Genomic DNA, 18,431 nt, shown 5'->3' with positions numbered 1-18,431 from the left:
GAACCTGTAACTAACATCCATCTGAGAGTAAAACTAGAGGTTTCAGTACATAATGGATGAGATTTGTCATCTTCAGAAATGATAGGTAACAGTATGTGGACTGCTGAGGGATATAGAATCACTCAAATTCAGGAAAAGGGATGAGGATATAAGTCCCAAGATGCTTGATTTTTATAGTCAAAAAAAAAAAAAAGAAATGGCTATCAATGAAGTTCTTCTGAAACATATTTGAAAAAACTAATGTGTTATATTATTGAAGGGAATTAGCTGCATGAAAGCTAGAAATGGGAACCCAAAGAGCAAGAATTTGGCATTTTGAGTTAGCACTATCCAAGGAACAGAGAAATACTGAATATAGCAGACACAGGAATCTGGTGGGGGCTTCTGTGCAGCGGGGGTAGGTCATCCAGCTTGGCATGAGCCTGAAGAAAACACCTCTCAAGACTATCCAAGGGTCTCTGCTAAAAAAAATTTGTCATTAGTAATCTTATTCGCCATGTGCCTTGAGCTCAGGAAAGCAGTGTCCTCGGTGGGATATGTCTGTGTTCTGAGAGAGTATCCTAATAGTGTAAACAAATACAATGCCACTCTGGTGACATGCTGTGAGCCTGTCCCTGAAAGCTACCCAAATGACTTCTGGGTGAAATGGCAAAATTAAGTTTTCAGATTTATGTTAAGGGATCCATTCTGGAATCATGATGCTCTCCAAGATACTGCCCTCCTTTTAGGCTGTCTGGGCTCCTTACCAGGCTTCCTCAAGCTTGTCTTGTCTGGCTTTCTAACTTCAACAATATAGGAAGATAAATTTGTTTTTTAAAGCACCGTGTAATTAGAGATCATTTTAAAAATATTGATTAAAGAACATGAATCTCTGTAAAGAACAAAGAATAGTATAATAAAAACTATTAAAGCCATCTTTGAAGTCATCTACCTTTCAAAATTCTGTTACTCTTACCCTTAACTAACTCAATCTAAATAAACACTAAAAACTGTTAATTTGTAAAAATTACTTATTATTCCAATTTTATCACAAGTAGTTTAAAAGTCCTGTCATGAAAAACTTGTTTCTTCATTTTCTTTTTACTTTTTCTGTTTTTAAATGTAAGTTTGAAATATCAAGCATTTTGTCCTTTCAAAATACCTTTCTTAGATATTAGATTAATGGCTATAAATGTCTATATCTGACTCATGTTAAGTTGAAGGCAAATAGCTTGAGATCATTGTACAGTAACATTTTCTAAAATTACATAATAAATTCCCCTCATTGACTTTCCATTTACTATGGCTAGTAGTATTATAGACACTTATTTTAATGATGTTACTAATAGATGTATTTAACAAGTTATACCAACCCAAGTTTTCTTTACACGAAAAGATGCATTCTTCTTATTACAATTTTAACAAAGCAAATTTTTAAAATCCACTCACTAAGTGCGAACCATGTTTGTTTCAGGCGAAAGTACATGCTTATGTCAGTCTGAATCCCAATGGTATATGCATTTAAGTGAGAACCTGGCTGCTCCTCAAGACGGCTGTATTCTAGATAACAGCGCCATATTCCTTGAAAAAGAGAGAAAAGTAGACTAATATAAAATGTTATTTTCTGAAATATAAGCATACATCTACATGAAATTGATTAGCATGGTCATTTTTACAAAGGAAAGATTCCTATTTACACATTAAATATTTTATGTGCATCCAACAGTGTAAATGTACTATCATATGCAATATAAATTTTTTCAGTATTTTCTTTGCATGACCACGGCAACACCCGATTTTAAATGTCCTTTTAATTAGAAACAACTTTAATGTCCATCAGTAATGACTGGTTAAAAATATTATAGTATATTTGCACAGCAGAATACTGTATTTCCAGATAAACAGGAGAAAGTCTCTAGTGATAGTGAATGATCACTAGATGCTTTGTTAAATGAAAAAAAGTAAAAAATTATAAAATTATAAAAATTATATAAAATATTCTATAATTCATATAAGAAGTAAAAATAATATATGTATTTTCTTATGCATACCTAAAGTATCTCTGGGAAGATACATAGGAATACAGTATTTTCTGTATCCCTTCACTTTCAAACTTTCAATTTCCTTATGTTTTTGTAACTTCTGTAAAGAACACAGCTCCAATTTGTATGTTTATATTTTAATCTGACCTGATATCTCTGTATTCTAATTGATGAGTTTAATATATTTAATGTATTGCTATATCTACTTTTGTTTCAACCTTCTTTGTTTTTGTATTTCCTGTTCTACTTTGTATCAACACTTCCAATTGTTGTCCTTTAAAAACTGATCAGTTTTTGTTTGTTAACTTATATTCTGTTTTCCCCCTTTACTGGTTTAGAGATATCTACTATATTTTTAGAATAAATTACTCTTGAATATTGACTGTGTACTTACTAACCAAGTCTAAAGTCAATCCAGGAAATATAAGAACCTTACATTATTCAGTAATCATCCCAGTCTGATTATTCCTCTGTATTTTACTTATGTACAGTTGTAACTCAAAAAAATTGGATATTATCATTATTTTGTACAAAGTTTCTTAAGTTCTGTGCTGTGCCGATAGTCCCTCAGTCATGTCCAACTCTTTGTGACCCCCATGGACTATAGCCTGCCAGGCACGTCTGTCCATGGGGATTTTCCAGGCAAGAATACTGGAGTGGGTTGCCATGCCCTCCTCCAGGGTATCTTCCCAACCCAGGGATTGAACCCAGGTCTCCTGCATTGCAGGGGAATTCTTTACTGTCTGAGTCACACATTTACCAATTAATTTTCTCTGCTTACCTTTCATTCTTAAATCTCATACATTTTGGCTGAATCATTTTTCCCTCTAGAAGTAGGCACTCCTTTAGTATTAATATATGTCTTCTTGTAAACTCTAGTTTTTACTTATCTTAAAATATCTTCAATGTTACTCTCATTCTTGAAAGAGAGTTTTGCTGAGTGTATAGCTATAGGCTGACCATTATTTTTTTCTTAGCTCTTTGAAGGTATTATTTTGCTCCTTTTGTTGCTGTCAAAAAGTCTTCTTCAGCTTATCTGTTCCTTTGTAGGCAATCTGTCTTTTCTCTCTGATCGTTTTTAAAATATTTTGTCTTTGGTATTCTGAACTTTTGCAATGATTAATTTCTTGCTCTCTAATGTATCATTCCAAACAATATACAAGCATATTTTCCTTTCTCCCACCTTAAAGAGTAAAACAAAAGAAAGTCTACTTTGGACAGTCTTACCCCTATTCACTGCCTGATTTCTTGTCCCTCGTTGCAATGAGTCTCCCAAATAGCCATGAATATTGTCTGTCTATAATTCCTCTCCTCCAATCTTCCCTCAATCCACTCTAATTAGGCTTTTCTTCCTCATTATGCTGCTAAAACTACCCTAATCAGACACCAATGGTCTTGCCATATTTATGTATCCAAAGTCTATTCTCAGTTCTTATCTTACTTGACCTATCTGCCTCATTTGACATGGTTCATCATCCTCTCCATTGTTTTTTTTTTAACTTGGCTTCTATGACATCACATCCTTTTAGTTTTCAAAGAAGATCCGTTTCTCCTCAGTAGTCTTTGCTGTTCCATCTTCTCTCTGACCTCTTAATGTTGCAGGGCCTCTGAACTCAGTCTTTGGTCCACATCTCTACCTACACCTAATTTCTTGGTGATCTCAGCCATTCTCATGGCTCTAATAATCCTGATTCCTAAATATATTTATTTAGGCTAACTATCTCTTTCTAACTCTGTACATTCAACTGTATATTCAACTGCCTATGTGACATCTCCATCTTAATGCCTAATAAACATCTCAGACTCCACATATTCAAAATTACACTTCTGATCAATCCCCTTTCTAATCCAAGCTTGCTCCACTCACACCTTTCCTGTCTCATGTGTGCATGCTAAATCACTTCAGTTGTATCCAATTCTGTGTGACCCTATGGACTGCAGTCTGCCAGGCTCCTCCATCAAAGGGATTCTCCAGGCAAGAATACTGGAATGGGTTGCCACTTCTTTCTCCAGGGAATCTTCCTGACCCAGGGATCAAGCCCAGGTCTCCTTGCAGGCAGATTCTTTACTGTCTGAGCCACCAGGGACTAAAGTCATGATCATTTCACATCTCTCCTCTGCTCAAAACTCTACCTTGTCTCCCTACTTCACTCAGAGTAAAAATAATCTAAGTCTCTGGTGCTCCAGAAATGCCTCATCTCCTTTATTTGGTACCACTCATCCATGTAAGCATTCTAACCATTTCTTCAACATGCTCCCACATTTAAGACTTTGTTCTAACTGTACTTACTGTCTGGAACTTCTCCTGTATCTCCAGGGGCTAATCCCATTTTCTCCTTCAAGTGTTTTCTTGGATCTCATCTCAAAAATGCCTACCCTACTAATACTGCAATTTGTACTCCTTGCCCTACCATGCTACTCTCTATCCCCCTTCAGTGTCTATTATTTCTTTTTTTCTGTGGCAAGTATCACCTTCTAATAGATAATTTGCTTAGGCTATGAGCATCAAGAGAGTAAGAACTTCTGTCTTTTTGTTTACTGTTCTTTCTCAAGAGCCTAGAATAGTGCCTATATATAGCAGCTGCACAACTGATATTTGTTGAATGAATAAATGAAAAAATATATGACTAAATGTGGATGTCACTTCCCTTATTCTTCTTGGTAGAGCTTCCTGTATCTTTGAATTTATATCTTTCATCAGTTCTAGAAAATTCTCAGTCAATCCCTTTCAAATATGCTGATACATGTTAGGCCCTTCTCAATCTATTCTGTATCTCTCTTAAATAATCATATTTTGTCCTTTGTTCACGTTCTGGTGTATTTTGAGTAATTAATTCAGAGTTTCATCTTTCAGTTCATTAATTATCTATTTTACTATTTAACTTATTTAATTTTGAATATAACACTTTATTGCTTTGTTTTGAAAAGTTCTATTTGGTTCATTTTCATGTATGCCTGAATATTTTTGATGATTTCTTATTTTTTAGTTGTATTTTTAAATTCTTAAACATTAATTCATGTTCTATATCAGTCCATATCTGAATTTCTTAGTGACCTCAATCTGAGGTTTATCATTTCTTTTGTTTCTTGCAAAAGACCGTTTCCATACATGTTTGGAAATCTTTGATTGCAACTCATACATTGTTCATTTTAATCTGTTGATACCTGGTGATCTGAATTGAAGATGCTTCCATCTAGAAGGGATTCATATTTATTTCTATTGGCAACCAAAGGGTACTACCAAACTAGGGTCACTTTATGCATTTTCCAGGATCCAGGACCTACTCCAGCAGTTTCAGGCCTGACCCTCTACTCTTCTGCTGGCTCTGAGTCTCCTGATTGTAGCACTGGTATGATCCACCCGTAATCTCACATGTGCCTCCTGCTCAGTTCCCCACTTTTTAGCTTGTGGGTTGAAAATGGTTTTGCTTTCTGGGATACTTCATTTCTAGTAAGCTCATGAAAAAAATAAAAATAAAACAATACAATATAATATGCCATCATTTCATATCAAAAGAACCCTTCAGATTATTTAGTTCATTCACACTAGTGGATGTGAAAGTCTCAGCAGTTATTTTCCAATTTATTTTTCTATTCCTATCTCATTCCTGTCCAAGTGTGTGTTTGTCATTAAAAGTATGTTCCCTGGGCTTCAAGTCCTCTTTCCTTAATAATATTCCTGCATAATAAGAAAATAATAAATACCATTTATTAAACAATTATTATGGCGGCTAAGTACTTTATATACATTGTTTATTTAACACTCAGAGATTCCTGTTATACAGTTGAGGAAACTATGAAATAGAGAACTATGTACTTGCAGAGAGCTGTGCTTTTTCCAAATTCCAAATACATATTTATATCCATGGTATTATATGGCTATCCCCTATGTAACTCTTAATTTTTTATAATCAATGAGAATTGTTCACACGCCCAAACTCTAAGACAGAAAAGGGAAGTGGATACTCTGAGCTCTGAGGAAGAAAACAAAGGCTTTTTGACAAAAAGTTTTCTTGGGAGTTTCAGATTAGGAGACAGCAATTCTTATATTCCTTCATGAGGTTCATGGGCAGCTGCACAGCATGAACAGATAAGGAATGATACATGAAGTCACCTAAACAACTGTTGAGAAACTCTGAGGATAATGAGCACCATAATAATAACCCAAGACATACTGAGTATTTACTGTGTTCCAGGGACTGTTCTAAGAACTTTATATTCATTGTCTCATTTAATTCTCACAGTAATGGTATGATGGAGATACCATTATTGTGTTGATGATATGGATAAGGAAACTGAGTCTTATAATCATTCAGAAACTTTTCCAAGTCCTCCAGTTACATTATAGAGACAGGACTGGAATTCAAGCTAACTATAGATTTTGGGTATTTTACATTCTTATACTGATATGTGTAAAGCTCTTCTTTGGGTGACAGAAACGAGATAGTGTTATTTTGGTATCTGTGACTATAAAAGTCTCATTGTCGATGTAAATGGTATTGTAGAAAAATCATTCTTTTGAATAGAAACCTCTCAAACATTCACATACTGGCTCATACGTTTATTAGAAGACTGAAAAGAAGGGCTATACTGTTCACCGATTCTTTGCGACCCCGTAGACTGTAGCCCGCCAGGCTCCTCTGTTCATAGAATTCTCCAGGCAAGAATACTGGAGTGGGTAACCATTTCCTTCTCCAGAGGATCTTCCCAACTCAGGGATCAAATGCAAGTCTCCTGCATTGTAGGCAGATTCTTTACCATCTGATCCACCAGGGAAGCTCAATTCTTTTTTTAATGTTCGAATTTCACCTGTACTGCATTTGGCAGAACTGAGTTAATAATTAAATTTCAACCTAGAAGTAAAGTAACTCTCCATCCAATAAGTGTAATTCAGAATACTTGCCTCTAGAGGGTGATGGCCCATTATGGAGTACTGGCCAATTATTAAAGTGTGTGACAGTACCTGGATTAAAAGTCTTAAGTTGAAAGAGAAAAATAGATCGATCACACATCTATAACTATGCAGACCTGGGCCTTTGATCAGATAAAAAGTAAAAAGACTAAAAGAAATGATCTGAAATAGTTTTCATTAACCTAAAGGGGATTCTTTTCACCTCCTTCGTAATACTCATGAGATATGAGGTCAAAGACTGTAGAGAAAAAGAGAAGAATATTTTGAGAGCACTTGCCCCCGTCCCCATGATAAAGAAGAAGGAAGTAACAGAGACACTGTATGCAGAATTAAGTAATTTTTCTCAATTTAACACCTTTAGGAAGACAGTAAAGAAGGATTAAATTCACTGGAAGTAAAATGCTTTCTGGTAGTTGACAATGGCAACTGCAAAGAAAAAGATATATTTGGTGATTTTAAGACGGGTGGATACCTACCATAAGCTATGATTCCAATCACACCAAAGGTGAAGATCCAGAAAAGCAATCCAGCTGTGAACCTCAGGAGCATCACAAACATCCAGCTGAGGAACATGGCGATAGTCAGGCCGCTGGAGGATAAAAGGCACAACAAACACAGGGGGCCAGTGTGCTAAGCATAACAAACGTAGCAAGACAACACTTATTTCTATTCAAAATAATTCTTGATTATTTTATCTGACTGTAGAAACATTTATGACATTAAAACATATAAGCAATTCTTTCTGGTAAGACTTTCAAGGGAAACAATAGGATCATCAGAACTTGATAAATGAATCATTTTTGGTGCCTAGGTAAATGCAAATTCTGTGTCCATAGTTGTTTCAGGAAAAATCACAATTCCTATCTGCTGCAGTCCTATTTTTTCCTTCATACTTATGCACCAAGCGATAAGCAACAAAGCATATCCATGAGATGTTATTGCTGCTCTATATACCTGGTCACTAATGAAAACCGTATGTGATATAACTAGCAGTAAAAGAACAATCTTGGGGCAGAAAGACAAGCAAAATAATTGTCCTACACGGCTCCTGAATCCATGATTTTGTAGCCATTATCATTCTGGTCTAATTATCTCTAATCGTTTGTGATGTCTAACATCACCAGACATTTATTTCAGATCCCCAGTGATCTGTGGGCCATTATCTGGAGCCGGAATAAGGCCTCTGTGTCTCCTGGGCCATGTGACTTTATCAAGCAATCAAGAGCATGACTATTTTCCTTGTTTTAATTTCTTCCTGGGGTTTGATTGAGTACTGGAGGTACTTCTTCCCAACCCCACTATATATCCAGGTTAAAGGCATATTGGCTTTTTCTAAGTGATTTCATCAAAGAGAACTCACTAAAATTGGAAATCTGGCTGATGCCTCTATTAAGACCTAACACTGCTGGTGATATCTGCAAGTTTCCAAATAGCAACAGACAGCCTGGCACAGTTACCGAGCTTATTGTCTTCAGATGTTATCTTTAAGAAGAAACTATTAATAATACTGTCACTGGATAGATGACAGCATGTACCAGAGTACCTTCTCAGTGCATAGTCTTACAGAGCCTGGACTTTTAGAAGCAAACCACAGATACTTTACTGCTGAAATATGCAGTGTGATTGAAAAATTATTCTATGGCGTGAGACAAGAGGGTTATTAAAAGAAGATTGGGGCAGGGGGTGGGAGGCGTCCCTGGTGGCTCAGTGGTAAAGAATCCTCCTGTCAATACAGGAGACACAGGTTCAATCCCTGGTCTGGGAAGATCCCACATGCTGCGGAGCAACTAAGTCCGTGTGCCATTAACTATTGAGCCTGTGCTCTAGACCCCCAAACTGCAACTACTGAAGCCCTTACCCTAGAGCCTGTGCTCGGCAACAAGAGAACCACCGCAATGAGAAGCTTCCACTTGCTGCAACTAGAGAAAAGTCTGTGTAGTAACCGAGACCCAGCACAGCCAAAAATAAAAATAAATAAAATAAAAAATTTAAAAACAAGATCAGAGGGGAAAAATAAGAAATATAGTTCTTGACTACTTGTGTTTTTAATTCCCACTTAAAAATTCTGAGTACACTAAGTGCCAGCATGTCAGTGTTTGGCTTTATATGTATGAAACAGATGAGAACAGAAGAGCTGATAATAAAGGGAGGTGTTTATGTGCTAGTGTTTAGTCCCTAAGTCCCTGATTTAGAGACTATTTCAGTGTGTGTGAGGAGGACAGGAGAATCTGTTATAAATTATACCTTTCTCAGGTGAGAGTAGAAAAGCCAAAATACAGAAGAGAGAAATTATCTAGTGATATTCCGGTCTGACAATAGGGGCACCAGTTTCCTATCAAGTGTAACACTACAATCTCTGCCATGGAGATATATCCTGAAATACACACTGAAAATAATTACTCTGTTTAAGACAAAGCATAACAATGTAAAATCTCATAAAACTATCTAGTTTTATAGCTCTAAAAACTGCTGCTGCTACTGCTAAGTCACTTCAGTTCTGACTCTGTGCAACACCATAGGCAGCAGCCCACCAGGCTTCCCCGTCCCAGGGATTCTCCAGGCAAGAATATTGGAGTGGGTTTCCATTCCCTTCTCCAATGCAGGAAAGTGAAAAGTGAAAGTGAAGTCACTCAGTCGTGTCCGAATCCTAGCGACCCCATGGACTGCAGCCTAGCAGGCTCCTCCCTCCATGGGATTTTCTAGGCAAGAGTACAGGAGTGGGGTGCCATCATCTTCTCTAGCTCTAAAAACTACTCCCTAGTATTTTACACACAATATAATTTTGACTTTATAAGCACCTTACTTAAATATACCTATCTTGTCCCCCTAGTACTTTTGTAACTGTTTCTTACACCCACATTTTCTATGTATCTCTACTGTCCAAGAACCACACTAGGACTCTGGAAAGCAAAGAAGAGACAGACATAGATTATAGTTTATAGTTCATAGTTCATAGTTTATCAGAGGGAAAGAGACAGGTAAATAAAATGCAAGATGGTAAGGTGCTATATAGAGGATAGGATATGTGTGTTTACATATATGCCGTGAAGAGATACCCCACACCCAAGGTAAGAGAAACCCAAGTGGGATGGTGGGTGTTGCAAGAGGGCATCAGAGGGCAGACACACTGAAACCATACTCACAGAAAACTAGCCAATCTAATCACACTAGGACCACAGCCTTGTCTAACTCAATGAAACTAAGCCATGCCCGTGGGGCAACCCAAGATGGGCGGGTCATGGTGGAGAGGTCTGACAGAATGTGGTCCACTGGAGAAGGGAATGGCAAACCACTTCAGTATTCTTGTCTTGAGAACCCCATGAACAGTATGAAAAGGCAAAATTATAGGATACTGAAACAGGTACTCCCCAGGTCAGTAGGTGCCCAATATGCTACTGGAGATCAGTGGAGAAATAACTCCAGAAAGAATGAAGGGATGGAGCCAAAGAAAAAACAGTACCAAGCTGTGGATGTGACTGGTGATAGAAACAAGGTCCAGTGCTGTAAAGAGCAATATTGCATAGGAACCTGGAATGTCAGGTCCATGAATCAAGGGAAATTGGAAGTGGTCAAACAAGAGATGGCAAGAGTGAACGTCAACATTCTAGGAATCAGCAAACTAAAATGGACTGGAATGGGTGACTTTAACTCAGATGACTATTATATCTACTACTGTGGGCAGGAATCCCTCAGAAGAAATGGAGTAGCCATCATGGTCAACAAAAGAGTCCGAAATGCAGTACTTGGATGCAATCTCAAAAACGACAGAATGATCTCTGTTCATCTCCAAGGCAAACCATTCAATATCACAGTTATACAAGTCTATGCCCCAACCAGTAATGCTAAAGAAACTGAAGTTGAATGGTTTTATGAAGACCTACAAGATCTTTTAGAACTAACACTCAAAAAAGATGTCCTTTTCATTATAGGGGACTGGAATGCAAAAGTAGGAAGTTTAGAAACACCTGGAGTAAAACAGGCAAATTTGGCCTTGGAATGCGGAATGAAGCAGGGCAAAGACTAATAGAGTTTTGCCAAGAAAATGCACTAGTCATAGCAAACACCCTCTTCCAACAACACAAGAGAAGACTCTACACATGGACATCACCAGATGGTCAACACCGAAATCAGATTGATTATATTATTTGCAGCCAAAGATGGAGAAGCTCTATACAGTCAACAAAAACAAGACTGGGAGCTGACTGTGGCTCAGATCATGAACTCCTTATTGCCAAATTCAGACTTAAATTGAAGAAAGTAGGGAAAACCGCTAGACTATTCAGGTATGACCTAAATCAAATCCCTTATGATTATACAGTGGAAGTGAGAAATAGATTTAAGGGCCTAGATCTGATAGAAAGAGTGCCTGATGAACTATGGAATGAGGTTTGTAACATTGTACAGGAGTCAGGGATCAAGACCATCCCCATGGAAAAGAAATGCAAAAAAGCACAATGGCTGTCTGGGGAGGCCTTACAAGTAGCTGTGAAAAGAAGAGAAGCGAAAAGCAAAGGAGAAAAGGAAAGATATAAGCATCTGAATGCAGAGTTCCAAAGAATAGCAAGAAGAGATAAGAAAGCCTTCTTCAGTGATCAATGCAAAGAAATAGAGGAAAAGAACAGAATGGGAAAGACTAGAGATCTCTTCCAGAAAATGAGAGATACCAAGGGAACATTTCATGCAAAGATGGGCTCAATAAAGGACAGAAATGGTATGGACCTAACAGAAGCAAAAGATATTAAGAAGAGGTGGCTAGAATATACAGAAGAACTATACAAAAAAGATCTTCATGACCCAGAAAATAACGATGGTGTGATCACTCATCTAGAGCCAGACATCCTGGAATGTGAAGTCAAGTGGGCCTTAGAAAGCATCACTATGAACAAAGCTAGTGGAGGTGATGGAATTCCTATGGAGCTATTTCAAATCCTGAAAGATGATGCTGTGAAAGTGCTGCACTCAATATGCCAGCAAATTTGGAAAACTCAGCAGTGGCCACAGACTGGAAAAGGTCAGTTTTCATTCCAATCCCAAAGAAAGGAAATGCCAAAGAATGCTCAAACTACCACACAATTGCACTCATCTCACATGCTAGTTAAAGTAATGCTCAAAATTCTCCAAGCCAGGCTTCAACAATACGTGAACCGTGAACTCCCTGATGTTCAAGCTGGTTTTAGAAAAGGCAGAGGAACCAGAGATCAAATTGCCAACATCCGCTGGATCATGGAAAAAGCAACAGAGTTCCAGAAAAACATCTTATCTCTGCTTTATTGACTATGCCAAAGCCTTTGACTGTGTGGATCACAATAAAACTGTGGAAAATTCTGAAAGAGATGGGAATACTAGACCACCTGACCTGTCTCTAGAGAAACCTATATGCAGGTCAGGAAGCAACAGTTAGAACTGGATATGGAACAACAGACTGGTTTCAAATAGGAAAAGGAGTACGTCAAGGCTGTATATTGTCACCCTGCTTATTTAACTTCTATGCAGAGTACATCATGAGAAACGCTGGACTGGAAGAAACACAAGCTGGAATAAAGATTGCCGGGAGAAATATCAATAACCTCAGATATGCAGATGACACCACCCTTATGGCAGAAAGTGAAGAGGAACTAAAAAGCCTCTTGATGAAAGTGAAAGAGGAGAGTGAAAAAGTTGGCTTAAAGCTCAATATTCAGAAAACAAAGATCATGGCATCCGGTCCCATCACTTCATGGGAAATAGACGGGGAAACAGTGGAGACAGTGTCAGACTTTATTTTTTTTGGCTCCAAAATCACTGCAGATGATGATTGCAGCCATAAAATTAAAAGACGCTTACTCCTTGGAAGGAAAGCTATGATCAACCTAGATAACATATTCAAAAGCAGAGGCATTATTTTGCCAACTAAGGTCCATCTAGTCAAAGCTATGATTTTTCCAGTAGTCATGTATGGATGTGAGAGTTGGACTGTGAAGAAGGCTGAGCGCCGAAGAATTGATTTTTTTCAACTGTGGTGTTGGAGAAGACTCTTGAGAGTCCCTTGGACTGCAAGGAGATCCAACCAGTCCATTCTGAAGGAGATCAGCCCTGGGATTTCTTTGGAAGGAATGATGCTGAAGCTGAAACTCCAGTACTTTGGCCACCTCATGAGAAGAGTTGACTAATTGGAAAAGACTCTGATGCTGGGAGGGATTGGGGGCAGGAGGAGAAGGGGAGGACAGAGGATGAGATGGCTGGATAGCATCACTGACTCGATGGACGTGAGTCTGACTGAACTCCGGGAGTTGGTGATGGACAGGAAGGCCTGGCATGCTGCAATTCATGGGGTTGCAAAGAGTCGGACACAACTGAGTGACTGAACTGAACTGATGTACACACATATACGTACATACACAATGAATGAGGAACACAGAGGTGTAAGTAATTTACTATATCTAGTGAAGTTAAGAAGATATCATAAGTGACACAAAAGCTGATTTTAAATAATGAGATGAAGTTTCCCAGGGCACAGGGGAGGGTGTTCTAGGAAAGATAATAGAATGTGCAAAACCACAAGGGTTCAATGGTCTGAGAATGGGTGTGCTACTTGCTGTGTTTAGAATATAGGGTTAGTCAAGGAATGTGGATGGAGATAAATCTGAGAAAGTAACCTGGATAGGTTGTAAGAGTTCTTGTAAGTATCTGAAGAAGTTTCCACTTTATTCTTTGATTACTAGCGAATCATAGTTGCCTTTAAGGTACTTAAGATACAAGAAGGTGACACAAAAGCAAGATAGTAATGACAGCCTTAGGGATATCAAACACATATACCTGCTCTGGAAGACTGACTACATTTTGGATTCATGTCAATGTATGGCAAAACCAATACAGAATTGTAAAGTAAAATAAAAAATAAATTAAAAAAAAAAAGAAATGCAAATCTTATGTCTGAAAATTTGAAACCTCTTCCTCCCTTCATTTATCTTTTTCAGCTTTTCATAAGTACAGTGAGTCTGATGATGATGATAACAAACATTTTGTGGAAGGGCTGTGTTAAAAAATAAGAATGATCCTTTGGAGATCAAGGGAAGGACAAATGTTATATGTGGTGAAAGGCACACACATACCACAGTGAGGCCCCATGGGACTTGAAATATATGAATACTCTTACTAGTAATTTAATGAGTAAAATTAAAATTTACATTCTTATAACTTTCTGCTAATATTGGGCAGATTTCCAAATATTTGGGGCTCTTCATTCTGTCTGAAAAAGAAACTGGCAGGAACTGAAATCTGAGTCAATCTCTCATTCATGAATATGAATGGGGAATTTGATGAAAGAAATTCTACAAAGATAAACTCAGAATGGGGCTGGAGATGAAACACTTATGTTTTCACTTACATGAGAATCCAGTACCATGTTGTTGCATAGTCTTCAAACACCTTCACTCCAATTGCCCTTGCATCAAGGGCTTTATTGATACCACTGAATTCAAAGAAAAAAAATCAATTATTTTTTGACTACCATTAACGAGAAATGTTCTTGTTATGATAAAAGGGACTTGGAAGCTGATATTCTAAGCATATCTTTAGAAACCATTTATCGCTAGTGACCCTTTTGCTAGCCACAATAATACATGAGGTGTCACTTTGGTGAACCTACAAAGGTAGCTACAGCTACACACAGAGGAAGCATTGCTTTCAAGAGTGGTAAACATACCTCTTTTCCAACATATGCAACATGCCCTCAGTGTTGCAGAGACCTCACTATAAGACATGAATTTAAATAAGATCAGCTTCTAACTTATAAAATTCATAGAACTAAGAGTGAATAGGCTATTTAATTTCCCCTTCTTAATCTTCTGACACTCTGTAGCAGAAGGCACAAAGAGGCATATGCAGAAAAGTACACAAATCATTAGCATCCAGTTGGATGGGTTATCAAAGCAAACACACTTGGTAAGTATAACTCAGTCATTCCTTCCCACCATGTGCTCCAATTACAATACCTCTCCCTTCCCCTAAAATAACCATAATTCTGACTTTTGTGATTATAATTTCCCAGTTTTCTTAGTTGTACCATATATATATATGCATCATAGTGTAATTTAATTTAGTTGGGCTTCTCAGGTGTCACTAGTGGTAAAGAACCTACCTGCCAGTGAAGGAGACATAAGAGATGTGAGTTCGATCTCTGTATTAGGAAGATTCCCTGGAGGAGGGCATGGCAACCCACTCCAGTATTTGTGCCTGGAGAATCCCAGGCAACCCACTCCAGTATTTGTGCCTGGAGAATCCCACGGACAGAGGAACCTGGCAGGCTACAGTCCATAGCGTTGCAGAGTCGGACACGACTGAAGCAACTTAGCACACATGTGCTTGCTTCAAAATTTTATCAATGGAATTGTACTATTAGTACAATACATTTTTGCAATATATTTTTAATTTTAAATTCAACAACTGAGCTATGCAATGATACTCTGTGTTTATATTTGTATACACAGATCTGTGTGCATGAGAAAATTATATTTCCAAATAACATGGAACACCACAATGCATGCAGCCAAGAGAAACAGAAAATTTACTTCACTGTAAGTAGTAATAGAAATTCAACACAGTACTAACACAGCAGCATCATGGTTGTTTCACTTAAGGCTCCCTTCCATTTAAAGCAGCTGGCAGCTTTATTATTTCAGTCATTTTTTAAAAAATGATGCTTTAAAAAATCATGGGTTTTTAAAATTATGCTCATCCAAAATAAATTATATTAAGGTGTTTCAATATGTTTCCTGATGTCTCATTTATGTACCTGTTCATGATGAAAGACTTAACCATTTTGAAAAACATAATTGTTCTTTCAAATTCATTCCGCTTTTTCCTTTGGCTTTCTTAACGAACACATACCAATTTCTCCAATCCACAGTGACATGAATATTTCAGAATAAACATAATTTTTCCTCTATAACACTTAACCTAACAAAGCTTTAGTTCAGGGATAATAATGGGGTGCATAAAATTGAAAATGGGGATGTGATCTACATACTTTGCAGCTCTTCTGAGTTCTGCAGCATTTCTTGTCTTTCCACTTCCATCATCAAACACTGTCTTATTTCCTACTGTTAAAGTGCCATTTTTAGTAGAGAAGTCTGGGAAACATCTCTGGAGAACTATAAAAATAAATTAAAATTATGATAATCACTTTTCTTTCTTTACGATGTCCTCTCTTTCTTCAGCTTTCTGTTTTTTATAATTAAAATGCTTACTTGCTAGACACTACATAACTTGCTCAGTATAGATAACTGCCCATTATTTGATAATAAGACTTTTTGATGATTCTAAGACAGACATGGGAAGTAAATACAATCATAATCTGAAGCTACATTTAAACTTGATTATTTCATACATGATATATCCATTAAGTAGCCATAAGCCGGACACATAGCACAGGTTTTATAAGAATAATACTGACAACCTCGCTCTCATACTAAACACATCTTAATAAAAAGGCTACATTTACTTGAATTATTAGGTGAATTTAGCTTTGTTATTTTTAAAAAAATTCTTAGATATTCCTTGAGTGAAACCTTGAAAACCAGAGTTTAGTGAATAATTCTTTGAGAAATAAGCATCAGCTCAAACTTTAGGCTACTAAGATAACCGAATTTTTATTTATAAAACGTTAATAATTTGTCTCTATTCCAGCTTTTTCATTTATCAGATTTTTAGAGGGGCTGGAAATGGAAATATAAAGCCATCAAAAATGGCCCATATTTTGTCAACTAGCATGATTTCTGAGAGTTTGTCATTCAATCTTTTATGTACTTTTTAATTCAATCAAATCTTTGCTTCTTTACAAATCTCTATTACTAAAAATGTTTTAAAACTTCAATTTTACAGGAAGAAAGAGGAAGAATCAGGAATGGTTTATCATTTTTTTTTTTGCAAGAAGTATTATAGACTTGCAGGGGTTGATATGGAGTTTAAACCTGAAAATATGAAAGTAGTTGATATAGAGAAAGAACTATGTCTTCATAAAGCTTTTCCTGACTTATCTGGCTTTAAAATCAGTTTGTCTAATTACCTTCATCTTCTGTATGTAGCATCTGTAATAGGGATGACTGCTTCAGTATCCTCTCTTTGTCCTGCTCCTCCCTGGCAAATTTGACATAGTCTCTACCAGATGATTCTATTCCCTCTCAATCCAACCATATTTCTGCCTCCACCTTGCTATGGACATTGTCCTCCCAGTGATTCCAATGACCCCCTAACTGCCAAAACTTCCAAATACTTTTTATTCTTCATCCTGCTGGAACCCATTACCTAACACAGTGCTTGGTACAGAATGGAACTCAGTAAATCTTTGCTGTTGAATGAGTTAATTTTTCTGTTGAATGAGTCTTTGACACAGGGGACACCCCTGCCCTTTATAACTCTCTTCCCTTGGTTCACAGGCCCAGGTTCTCTCCAACCCCCTCTTCTGCCTTTTCGTGTACTCCTTTCCTTTTTGCTGCTTCAATATGACTGATCCCACCTACAGAACCTCCCAAACTTGTTCTATATAGTATTTCTGGACAGTAACTCATCTAGTCTGTTACCTTTAATTACTAAATATGCTCATTATATTTTTGGAATGTAGAAAAAAATTCTTGAAACAAGATACAAAACCATACATAGTTTTATAAGCTACAGTGAACTATATTAACATTTTGGTGCACTTCCTTCCAGTTTTTCTTCTGTATACATTTTTTGTTGTTGTTGAGAGTTATTAACTATACAGTACATGAGATATTGTCTCTTGTTTCTTTCTTTTATTATTACTTATTTCCATTTACAAAATCTTTAATGAGTGAATTTTGTTAGCTGCATAACATTGTTTCAAGTACTATCTCCCTATTGGGAGGACACAAATTGATTTCAATGTTTCCTTCACTAGACTTTGAAGGACTGTGCCTTATTCATTTTTGTGTCCCCAACGTGGGCTTCCCTGGTGGCTCACTGGTAAAAAATCTGCCTAGCAATGCAGGAGATGTGGGTTTGATGCCAGGGTCAGGAAGATCCCCTGGAAAAGGAAATGGCAACCCATTCCAGTATTCTTGGACTCCCTGATGGCACAGTTGTTAAAGAATCCGCCTGCAATAAGGGAGACCTGGGTTTGATCTCTGGGTTGGGAAGATACCCTGGAGAAGGGAAAGGCTACCTACTCCTGTATTCTGGCCTGGAGAATTCCATGGACAAAGGAACCTGGTGGGCTACAGTCCATGGAGTTGCAAAAGAGTCAGACATGACTTAGCAACTAAACAACAACATCCCCAAAGTACATTTTATATTGTGTGATCTAAACAAACTATAATTGTAAAGGCAGGGACTATATCTTATATACCTAATGTATCTTCAGGGACTAATGATTCATTTTTACCCTTTTGCATAAAAATCTGTAACACTGTTCTTAACTACAGACACTATTGCTCAGGGAATCCTGGTTAAATGCAGTTGCTTGCCAGACCCACAACTTTGATGGAGGGTCTTTAATGATC

At 37.2% G+C, this 18,431-nt stretch overlaps 1 protein-coding gene across 1 annotated transcript in view; it reads right to left on the bottom strand.

Annotated features, from left to right (window-relative positions):
* Window positions 1-18,431, bottom strand: part of LOC120856559 (choline transporter-like protein 5) — a 151,026-nt gene that overhangs the window by 30,251 nt on the left and 102,344 nt on the right. The window contains exons 8-11 of the mRNA XM_040231928.1: window positions 15,941-16,064; window positions 14,300-14,383; window positions 7,410-7,522; window positions 1,429-1,560 (exon numbers count right to left, since the gene is read on the bottom strand). Of these exons, the coding sequence (XP_040087862.1) occupies window positions 1,429-1,560; window positions 7,410-7,522; window positions 14,300-14,383; window positions 15,941-16,064 (453 nt within the window). The remainder of the gene's footprint in view (window positions 1-1,428; window positions 1,561-7,409; window positions 7,523-14,299; window positions 14,384-15,940; window positions 16,065-18,431) is intronic.

Source organism: Oryx dammah, unplaced genomic scaffold (genome assembly GCF_014754425.2).
Source record: "Oryx dammah isolate SB20612 unplaced genomic scaffold, SCBI_Odam_1.1 HiC_scaffold_28, whole genome shotgun sequence".
Classification (NCBI taxonomy): Eukaryota; Metazoa; Chordata; class Mammalia; order Artiodactyla; family Bovidae; genus Oryx; species Oryx dammah.
The sequence above is the reverse complement of the archived record's forward strand: the minus strand, read 5'-3'. Positions and strand labels throughout refer to the sequence as shown.